The sequence below is a fragment of the Rana temporaria genome, chromosome 7 (assembly GCF_905171775.1).
Source record: "Rana temporaria chromosome 7, aRanTem1.1, whole genome shotgun sequence".
NCBI classification, from domain to species: Eukaryota; Metazoa; Chordata; class Amphibia; order Anura; family Ranidae; genus Rana; species Rana temporaria.
Genome location: NC_053495.1, coordinates 148,386,860 through 148,398,871, shown reverse-complemented (window position 1 = coordinate 148,398,871; position 12,012 = coordinate 148,386,860). Strand labels below are relative to the sequence as shown.

Sequence of the window (12,012 nt, the reverse complement as noted above, 5' to 3'; positions counted from 1 at the left end):
TCTATTAGCAAATCCCTCTCCCTATGAAGCATACACTTACCAGGCCTTGGCAAGTAAAGAACCTGGATGGATGGCCTCAGCAATCCTCCTCATGGGCTGTTCAAGATATATAGTGAAAAAGGGTAAATATAGTGTACCAATATGAAACATTAAAGGGCCGCCATGTTGTGCCCATACTTACAGAACTGTAAAAAGGAAATCACATGTTCATATTTGCTTGACTGCTGCTAGAAATACCTGTCCCGGGAGGTGTTGGTTGAGGCCCAACGGAGGCCGGCAAGAGAAAACAGAGAGTAGGGCGCAAGTCCAGAACAACATAGAGTGACATTGTTGGGGATGGCTGTAGTAAAAAATACCTGTGTATGAGGCACACTCCTAAAATATATGAGTGGGAAGTCAGACTAAGTCCAATTGGTCTAATGCTGTACAAAATTAAAGATATATGTTGGCTTCACTGAAATTGAGCCTGGGTATATGAAGTATTAGGCAAGGACTATGTCCATGGTGATAACAGTATATATGAATATATGGACATACTCCATATACCTAGGCTCACTCTCAGTGACATCAACATACCTCTTTACTTCTTGTACCGCATTAGATTAATTGTACTCAGTCTGACTTTGCGCGTATATATATCACAGCAGTGTGCCTTATATTCAGGAATTTGTCTTTACTGTTTTCACCATGGACATACGCCTTACCTTATACTTCATATACCCAGGCTTAATTTCAGTGACACCAACATATATCTTTACTTTTTGTACAGCATTAGATCAATTGTACACTTTCTGCTCATATATATTGTAGCAGTGAACCTCATACACAGGTATTATTTTTCTACAGCTTTCACCAACAATGCCACTCTATGTTGTTCTGGACTTGTGCCCTCTTTGTTTTCTCTTGCCGGACCTCCGTTAGACTCCCAACCAACACCTCCCGGGACAGGCATTTTCTAGTAGCTGCCAAGTGAATATGAACATGTGATTTCCTTTTTTCTTTTTACTGTTCTGTAAGTATGGGTACAACATGGCGGCCCTTTAATGTTTCATATTGGTACACTATATTTACCCTTTTTACTATATATCGTACACTTTTTTATCTTATCGATAATAAGTTTGCATTAACCCCTGAGGAAGTAAGCGATGTTCACAAAACGCATCGGGCTACTATGTTGCATACTTATATTTGTTATTATTAACCTTTGGAAAACTGTATTCAACTGTAACATATTATGTGGGCTACTATGTTGCATGCTTATAATGGATTACTCTATGGATAACTGTATATATTATGTACAACATTACAGATCTGTTTAACAATATGGCATTGCCTGTGGCTACTGTTGATCCTGCATGTATCAATAAATGTGTTTTTATATCTCATCCATAGTAGTGTCACACCTCATTCAAATCCCAAGGGCAAAATGTTGTCACTAGGAATGGATGTGCGCCACGGGTGCAACAAGTCACATTTTTTATTGTTGTATTACAATAATCAATGACATTAAAACAACTCCTTGCTCCAAAGGTAATCCACAGATCAATGCAGGGCAATATGGCTGATAAAAAGAAGAGTAGAGAGATCTTCCATAGTGTAACAAATATTTTATTAAATAAATCACATAAAAACAAAAAAATACTGATTTACACTGCTGAGTTCTTTGCCAGCACTGGAATGAAAAGCATACACATTGTTAGCATACATTCGAGACACCTAAGCTGACAAGAATGATATTTTTGTACTTACTGTAAAAGCTATTTCTTGTTGTTTATTGAGAACACAGAACTTCAGGTACATTGGGGTTTTACTGCTGCCTACTAGGGGATTGGACACTGTCAAACAAAAACATTATTCGTCAGTTCCCATATTTTACTCTTCCTCTACCCAACGTGCCTGAGTTTTGTGATAAAGCAGCACTAAGAGCCGGTTCACACTGGGGCGGCACGACTTCGGGGGCGACTCGGCAAGGCGACCTGAAGACGACTTCAGATGCGACTTGCAAAATGACTTCTGTATAGAAGTCAATGCAAGTCGCCCCGAGTCGCCCCCGAAGTCGTACAAGAACCTTTTTCTAAGTCGGAGCGACTTGTGTCACTCCTATTAGAACGGTTCTATTGACTACAATGGGACGGGACTTGTCAGGCAGCTGAGTTGCCTGAAGAGTCGCCCCAGTCTGAACCGGCTCTAAGGCCAAGACCAGAAAAGACCACAGTGGTGTGGGATGTTTATCCCTCAATAACCTAAAAAAAATGGATCTTTTGGTATTTAGATACAGTAAAGATGTTCAAAAGTCAAGAACATGAGATACAGTTAGGATGTTCATTAGTCTAACTGAGGGGTGGGCAACACAATAAAAAAAAACATGACCGGCCTTATTAGGATGACTGTCTGTAGCCCATGGTCCCCCTTAAACGCGAACACCTGAATCTGATGACAAATGGTGAACCCCCCCATGCCTGACATACAACCAAGGGTAGAGCACAAAGAATCAACCTCATGCTCCAATCCAAATAAAAAAGCCAGAAAGGAATGATTCCACATGGAAGGAACCCGGACACTGAACAAGAGGATCAATAACAAACTTCCAACAAGGAACAAAGGACCAACATCACAATGTGGTCAATAGAATAAAACTCTGGGGAGTGCAAGTTTGGCTCAACCGTGGGAGTATAACGTCCTTCAACTGCTAAAGTGACCGAGGCCCTTAAAGACCCAAGGCTCGAGACATCTGGAGCCAGTGGTCTGGCCTGATCTAAGGATTGTGGAGGATCAGAGATAGTCTCTGCAGGGGAGCTGGTTTGTGCTGAAACTCTGAGATCAATGTGTCCAGGTAGTTGGGCACACACAGTCAAAAAGTCCTTAGTGGATGTGGAGGACAGCAACTCAGCCCCACCCAATGTGTCGAAGAACACCAAATAACAATGGGGGTACCAGGTTCCATAATATCAATGTTGGCTCCCACAGTGGATACTTGAGCAGATGCTCAAGAATGAGTAGGGAAGTATTGACTGAAGTCACCTGTGACAGTGGAACTGTCCCCATGTGTCTTTGTGTAAATATGTTGCGGCTGCTTAGTGGTACAGCAACTAGGCCCAAAGTGTGAGGCAAGACTTTGGTTATTTCAAAACCCAAGGCTGCTGGTGCTGATGACTGTCAGATGGCTGGAGGCAGGCAGTGGTAAATGATTGGAGACTAGAGTTCCGCTAGATTGCTCGTTTGTAGGAACAGCAGCAGTGCAGCACTCCACCCAGCAAATAACATCAGCACTGAGTTAATTAGGGTTGACAGTGCTGGGTAAACCGGCGGTGGCGCGAACATTAAAATGGCATCCAATAGTGCAGCTTATGAGATAGCTACTAAATATTGACATACATTTATGAATAACTTAGATTTTTTCATTGGATATGTTTTATAGCAGAAAGTAAAAAATATTGTTTTGTTTTTTTTCAAAATTGTGTATTTTTTTCTATATAGTTTAATAAATAAAAACCCTAGGATCTGATTAAATACCACCAAAAGAAAGCTCTATTTTTGTAAAAAAAGACAAATTTGATTTGGGTACGGTACAGCATCGCATGACCACGCAATTGTCAGTTAAAGTAACGCAGTGCCATATTGCAAAAAAACTTCCAGAGGTCAAGTGGTTAATGGAAGAGGAATGCATGCAGAACAAAAAGACTAGTACAAAAAACTTTCCGCGGCTGAGCTAGAGAAAAGATTCCATCCTGCTAGGACAGTAGAAAAAAACTGAGGCATGCTTGGTAGAGGATTGGTTATACAGGGGGGCTGGTTTACCATTTTCTTGTTTGCTAATGTCCAATCCTCCTGTTAGTAAAAGTTTAAGCTAACTGTACCTACCCTCAGTGAAGGAGAAAGAAATCTGTTTTTGAATGAAACGTGTCAAGATTGCAGGTGATGTCACTTTGTCATAAGCATCAGCACACGTGCACACAATGACACAGGGACAGCTTAGGTGCAACTTGCTTTAATATACCGCGTTTTAGAATATGTAGTTATATTGGGGTAACACTTAGAAAGTGTATTGAAACATATATCAAGATAAGGTAAAAGCATTGAGAAAAGCTGGGTTTTCAGTTTTGCTTTGTGTAAAACAGCCTACTTTTTCCAGTTTTCAATACTTTCAAACTGAATTTTACAGATCAAATCTGAGCATATTCTTTTTAGTAAGCCCAAGATCTCCGAATTAGTACCCTAAAAGGTTGCACAAAATTTGGAATCTACTCGAAAAGTGCCTACTTTGGATGTTAATTCTTAACCCTTCACAGATCCTTACTGCAGGGGTGTCCAAACTTTTTTCAAAGAGGGCCAGGTTTGATAAAGTGAACATGTGTGAGGGCCGAGCATTTTGCCTGACATTCAACCATTAAAATTCAGTCTAAGTGTGTTCCTCCGAGCACTAATACACTACCCAAAAATAATTCTCTTGCCTTTGTGGCTGTGTGTGGTGAAGAGATGAGTTCTGGCGTATTATTTGGATATATTGTATTTATTGGCGTATAACACACGCATTCACTTTAAGAGTGAAGCAAAATAAGGGTCATTGCCCATCTGCAGCCTCACAAGTGCCCATCTGCAGACCCACCATTGTCATGAATGTAGCCTCACCATTGCCAGGAATGCACCCACCATTGCCAGGAATGCGCCCACCATTGCCAGGAATGCGCCCACCATTGCCAGGGATGAGCCCACCATTGCCAGGAATGCACCCACCATTGCCAGGAATGCACCCACCATTGCCAGGAATGCACTCACCATTGCCAGGAATGCACTCACCATTGCCAGGAATGCAGCACCATATTTGCCAGGAATGCAGCACCATATTTGCCAGGAATGCAGCACCATTTGCCAGGAATGCAGCACCATATTTGCCAGGAATGCAGCACCATATTTGCCAGGAATGCGGCACCATATCTGCCAGGAATGCACTCACGAGCAACAAAAATTAATTACAGGAGAATCTCCTGTTTACACAGTGGCCTCTTTAATAGAAAGTCCCGCCTCCTTTGATGGACAGAACAGTCGTCCAATGGCAGCGCGGGACTTCCTATTACAGAGGCAGCCCATAAACAGGAAATACTCCTGTGTGTGTACGGCGGCGGCGCTCATCCTGCCTCCTCCCTGTCCCGTTCCAAGGCATATACATCTTTTGTGGCCCCGATGCTGGGAGATCGTCGGGGCCACAAAAGATATACATGTCTAAATAATCTGGCGGGCCGTTCAAAACGGGAACGCGGGCCACGATTGGCCCGCAGGCCGGACTTTGGACATGCCTGTCCTTACTGCCTACCAGGGGTGCTTGTGACAGGGTGACAATGCAGGAGCGCAACTGGGAGAGGGTTGTCGTCACCCCATAACAGGAATTGCTTGAACAAGGATGCTCATGGCAGGATCACCAGTATTTTAATAAAGGTCATATTTCAAACATTGAAAACATGTTTAATTACATTTACATGTTAAAACTTATATGAGATTTTAGTAATGGAGACTTACAATATTAGAATTTATGTCATTTGTAGAAAAAAAAATAGGTAGTAAGAGTGGTATAGGAGGTAAAATAAACAATTTTCTGTCTCCATATACATGAAGGCTATAATAAAAATACATCTGAAAAAATAAATTAAATCTGATGCTCAGCATATATCAGCGTTTGGATTTTCCGGTTTCTGCACCTTTAAAGAAAAACAAACAATAATTATTTTAAATTGCTCCAGATATTAATGAAAAGGGGTATTCAGCATGTATTTATTTTCTGTAATAGAAGCCTAGCTCAAATGATTTTTCATGTACAGATTTTACTCACTTGTTCAGTATAATAAATGTTCCCATGTCTTTACTTATAGTCAAAACAAAAAGATTCGCCCCGGGACTTTAAATGAAGTGGGTAACGTTTCCGCCAGTAAAAATAACAGTAATTGTATAGTATATAATTTATTCAAGTAAAATTGTTTACATGCGTAAAGTAAAATTGTTACATACATAACACCAACAATTGCCAATTGAAACAATACATAGACAGTAAATATTAGTACACAAGTATAATAGTGGACAGGATACACGGGCATCGTACTACCCGACTAGCCTAGTTTCGCAAGATCCAGCTTGCTCTTCAGGGGTGTGTATGTAACACTGTACCTAGGATGAAAAAAATATGTTTGGCAATCTGGCATAGTATTGGTTGTAAAAGGCACAGGGCAGGAGGGGTTAGTCCCCATACTCACCACTGAGCTTGACCATGGCTAAAAATGTGCGGCCCCAAGACGGCAGCAGCATCCTAGGTACAGTGTTACACACCCCTGAAGAGCAAGCTGGATCTTGCGAAACTAGGCTAGTCGGGTAGTACGATGCCCGAGTATCCTATCCACTATTTTACTTGTGTACTAATATTTACTGTCTATGTATTGTTTCAATTGGCAATTGTTGGTGTTATGTATGTAACAATGTTACTTTACGCATGTAAACAATTTTACTTGATTAAATGATATACTATACAATTACTGTTATTTTTACTGGCGGAAACGTTACCCACTTCATTTAAAGTCCCGGGGCGAATCTTTTTGTTTTGACTTTATGTAACAGGGATGGAAGTGGGTCACTGGGGACACCAGACCTTTCCTCTTTTTTCGTATGTCTTTACTTATGATTCCTTTTTCAAAACTATTTTATGTTCAAATTAAATAAATAATTTCATATTCCAAAATATTTTTATTTTATTTTTCTGTACATTATAGACTTTGTTTTTTAACGCAGTTGTTTAATATGGGGATTGTTTCCATTTATGTTCCTAAAGTTGCTTTTTTTAAATGTATGATATAAACAATCCAGTATTCTCGAAAATTCCAGTAACTGGTGCTGTACAGTACATTTCAGATTTTGGGGTCTATTTATAAATGTTTTAAAGCGATTGTAAAGTTTTGTGTTTTTTTTTCTATAAAAATAACAAACATATACTTACACTGCTCTGTGCAGTTGATTTGCACAGAGCAGCCCCGATCCTCCTCTTTTCAGGTCCCTCTTTGGTGCTCCTGGCCCCTCCCTCCTCTCGAGTGCCCCCACAGCAAGCAGCTTGCTATGGGGGCACCCGAGCCGAGTAATGATTAAGCACACGTGAAGTGTGCGAAACGCGTGTACCCAGCATGTCCAAGTAAAAAGGATTTTGATCTACAGTGGTGTGTGGCCATTTTGCCTAATTTCATTGTGTGCGGAGGCGAGCCAAGGCAAGTACCTACTGGATGATCAGGCTTCCTGTCTCACCTGGAGAGGCGGGTGTTTCTCTTTCTATCACAGCTCCCTGTGTCCTTTCAGACACGGAGCTGCTGTTTGGCCTCACCCCTTCTCTCTGCTGATTGGCTGACTGACTTTAAATGACAGCAGCAGGAGCCAATGGCGCCTTTGCTGTGTCTCAGCCAATCAGGAGGGAGAGTCTCGGACGGCTGAGACACTCGTAGACATCGCTGGACAGAGATGGGGCTCAGATAAGTAAGAGGGGGGCTGCACACAGAATGCATTAAGATAAAAAAAAAAAACTTCTCACTCTACAACCACTTTAATGCAAGATTCCTATAACCTTCACCCAGGCTTCACACTTTTTTCTACTTGGATTCATATAGAAAAATGTCAATTCATGGTGAAAGTTGTGTGAATCTTGTTTTAACATTCATAAATAGACCGATTTGTGTTTATTTTTTAGCTTAGATCACATTGCTGCATTTGCCCCTCATCATATTGTCCTTTGTATCTAAAACACAAAAATGTAAGTATATTGCAGCGTTTTAGTTGTGGTAAATTGGTTCCTTTTTAGGCTTAATTTTTCCTTTATTTTCACCTGAAAATCATATGAATAACACACTTCCTGTCCTATATCCGTCCATACATGAATTGGTTCAGCAGGGACCAGACTCATTTTTCGATCTATGTATGGGCACCCTGGTTGTACACAAGTTGGTCTATTGACTGACAAGTATACAACCTGCTGTTTTTCTGAACGATTAGCGACACCGGCTATAGCTGGTAACACTAATTATATTCTGCCTGCAGTGAAGGCTCCCGATCAGCAGAACACAATAGCGCTGTAGGAGGGATTTCCCTATCAACTTTGACTGTGTTGATGGGGAAATAGAGCCATTTTCTTTCCTTCTACCTGTGGTGGAAGGAAAGAAAATTGCATAATCTATGGTCTGCCTAAAGCAGCCACACTGAGGGGGAGTGATTGCTGTCACTAGGCTGCATTGGTTTGCTAACCCCTCCTGCTCCCTATTACCTTTGTTGTTCACAAAAGATAAATGGGAAAACAGATATGATGCGTGATATATCATATCAGCGTACATGAAGTTACAAGGACACAGGACTGTTAAAATTAAGTTATTTTTTGTATTTGCAGAAAAGCCTGAAAAGAAGACAAATGCTGCCACCATATCTAAAGACTGATAAGCTGCAATATATTACATTCCTATTTTGGGGTTTAAATATCCTTTAAGGATTCCATTCACACTTGTGCGATTTGTCATGCAACTTTGGACATCAAAGTCACATGACAAGTTATTCCCCATGATTTCCGATGATAACCATTCATATATGTGTGACTTAAAGTTGCAGTGACTTCAAAGTAGTTCATGAACTACCTTGGTCCAACTTTCATGCAACGTGATGGATATAGACTTTAATGTTAACCCTCAAAAGTCATACCTGAATGTTATACAATGCAACAGTTGTCCATTATCACTGGTCAAAGCCAGAGTCATATCTAAGTTGCACCCATCCAAAGTTGCACTCCAAAGTCTGCGCAACTGTGGAGTCCTACAAGTGTGAATGGAGCCTTGATATTGATCCTGCAAGTTAGTGACTGCAGCCTTTCACTGCTAAGATGACATATTTAACCACTTGCCGACCAGCTGCCACCGATATACGGTGGCAGTTCGGCTCTGTTGCGTGACTCGCCATACCTGTACAGTGGTTTGTTTAATAGATATAGCGGGCACCTGCGGAGTGGCGTCAGAGCCAATACGTGTGGCCGGCGACCGCGTCGTCTACTGGCCACCTGCATTCGCTCCACAGATGGGCAGAAGGGGGATCTGTCAATCTAAGATCCCCATTCTGTCAGGGGAGTCCAGAGAGATTGTCGGTTCCTAGTGATCAGGAATAGCAGTCTCTCTGTACTCCCTGTCAGTTCCCTCCACCCACAGTTAGAAACACAGGACACACGTGACGTAAACCCCTTTATCACCCCCTAGTGATAATGTCTTCCCTGCCAGTGTAATTTATACAGTAATCAGTGCATTTTTATAGCACTGATCCCTGTATAAATGTCACTGGTCCCCGAAAAAGGGTCAAAAGTGTCCGATCTGTCCGCTGCAATGTCGCAGTCCCGCTAAAAATTGCTAATCACTGCCATTACTAGTAAAAAAATATATAATAATAAAAATGCCATAAATCTATCCCCTATTTTGTGCAAACCATTTAATATACGCTTATTGCGATTTTTTTAACAAAAATATGTAGTAGAATACATATTGGCCTGAACTGATGAAGACATTTTTTATTTATTTTTATTTTTTGGGGGATATTTATTATAGCAATTTAAATGATTGGTCTTTTTTTTGTTTATAGCGCAAAAAGTAAAAACTGCAGAGGTGATCAAATACCACCAAAAGAAAGCTCCATTTGTGGGGAAAAAAAGGACATCAATTTTGTTTGGGTACAGCGTCGCACGACCACTAAATTGTGAGTTAAAGCGACGCAGTGCCGTATTGCAAAAAATGGCCCTGTCATTAAGGGGGTAAATCCTTCTGGGGCTGAAGTTGTTAAACACAGCTGGAAAAAAGAAAACCTCTTACGTGGTGTATCAAGTTTTGTGAAGACAGACTGCATGGTGCTTTCCAGTTGTAGCTTCTGGTCTACAAAGTCTTGTGTTGTTGCATTTTTGTTGTTCTCCAGCCATTCATTTTTGGCTTTACAAGCATTCACAGCTAATTTCTGAAAGAAATAAACTAGATATGTGTTATGTGTTCGCTATAAATGCAGATGTCATCCTGCTAAAGCTGTACAAAGGGGGTCCCCAACATCCTTTTAGGGCTCATTCACAATTGATCAAACTTTTGGTCTGAAGGGGGTGATGTGATGTGTGTTTTATCACATGTGGAAAAACGCTGGGTGAATGGGCCTCAAGCTTACTAGCCCCCCCCCCCCCCCCCCCAAATAAATGGTATACAGTATGGACCTGTTCATGTGCATATTTACTTTCTACTAGTTTCAGAACAGAGTGGCAGCCATTGTTGCTTTTTTACATTAGGTTTAGACACAAACTGAATGGGCCAGATTCAGATAGGAGATACGACGGCATATCTCCTGATACGCCATTGTATCTCTAAGGCCGGCCGGTCGTATCTATGTGACTGATTCAGAGAATCAGTTACGCATAGATATCCCTAAGATCCGACAGGTGTAACTGTGTTACACCGTCGGATCTTAGGCTGCAATTCCAGGCCGGCCACTAGGTGGCGCTTCCGTATCTTTTACGCGTTGAATATGCAAATGAGGAGTTACGCCGATTCAGAAACGAACGACCGCCTGGCGCATTTTTTTTACGCCGTTTGCGTCCGGCTTTTTTCCGACGGAAAGTTACCCCTGCTATATGAGGGGTATGTGCGGCGTATCCTATGTTAAGTATGGCCGTCGTTCCCGCGCTGAGTTTTGAATTTTTTACGTCGTTTGCGAATACGGCTGGATGTAATTTACATTAACGTCGAAACCAATGACGTCCTTGCGACGTCATTTGGAGCAATGCACGCTGGGAAATTTTGCGGACTGCACATGCGCAGTTCGTTCGGCGCAGGGACGCGCCTGATTTAAATATTACACGCCCCCTAGCCGCTGAATTTGAATTCCGCCGGGGGATTTACGATACACCGCCGCAACTTTACAGACAAGTGCTTTCTGAATAAAGCACTTGCCTCAAAAACTTGCGGCGGCGTAACGTAAATCAGACAGGTTACGCGGATCTAAAGATCCGCTGACCTATCTGAATCTGGCCCAATGTCTTTAGTTGCCTTGTAAATTCCCCCCGTCTGAACACATCAGCCAGCACTCGCAGCCATTAACTGCCATTGCTGATTGGATGCCGATAGGCTGTTGGTTTTCCAGCATGCGTGTTTAACAGAAGCAGGGCGTTAGGCTGTGGAGATTTCCTTTCCCTAATGCGCGTACACAGGATCGGAATTTCCGACAGCAAAAGTCTGATGTGAGCTTTTGAACGGAAATTCCGACCGTGTATATGCTCCATCGGACTTTTGCTGTTTCAATTTCCGCCAACAAAAGATTGAGAGCTGGTTCTCAAATTTTCAGACGGAAAAAATTCCTATCAGAAAATCCGATTGCCTGTAGCAATTCCGACGCGCAAAATTCCCGACGCATGCTTGGATACAATTTGACGCATTCTCGGAAGCATTAAACTTAATTTTCTCGGCTCGTCGTAGTGTTGTATGTCACTGCGATCTTGACGGACGAAAGTTCAGAGAATCGTGTGTATGCAAGCTAAGCTTGAGCGGAATTCCGTCGGAAAAGCCATCCAAGGTTTTTCCGACAGAAAATCGCGTGTATGTGGCATTACTGTCCCAAAACAGGAAGCAAGAACTAGTCACCAGAACTAGTGTCCCCCCCCCCCCCCCCATTATTGTTCTGGGGACAATAAAAAACGTATTTTATATATATGTATAGACACACACACAGTATCTCACAAAAGTGAGTATACCCCTCACATTTTTGTAAATATTTTATTATATCTTTTTTTAATGTGACAACACTGAAGAAATAACACTTTTCTACAATGTAAAGTAGTGAGCGTACAGCTTGTAAAAACAGTGTATATTTGTTGACCCCTCAAAATAACTCAAAACACAGCCAATAATGTCTAAACCACTGGCAACAAAAAGTGAGTATACCCCTAAGTGAAAATGTCCAAATTGGGCCTAAAGTGTCAATATTTTGTGTGGCCAC

At 41.7% G+C, this 12,012-nt stretch overlaps 1 protein-coding gene across 2 annotated transcripts in view; it reads right to left on the bottom strand.

The window, feature by feature from the left end:
• Window positions 1–5,408: 5,408 nt before the first annotated feature.
• Window positions 5,409–12,012, bottom strand: part of ANKRD45 (ankyrin repeat domain 45) — a 76,505-nt gene continuing 69,901 nt past the window's right edge. For both annotated transcript variants that reach the window (XM_040360111.1, XM_040360110.1), the window contains exons 5-6: window positions 9,855–9,993; window positions 5,409–5,693 (exon numbers count right to left, since the gene is read on the bottom strand). In XM_040360111.1, the coding sequence (XP_040216045.1) occupies window positions 5,665–5,693; window positions 9,855–9,993 (168 nt within the window). In that variant the 3' untranslated portion in view covers window positions 5,409–5,664. The remainder of the gene's footprint in view (window positions 5,694–9,854; window positions 9,994–12,012) is intronic.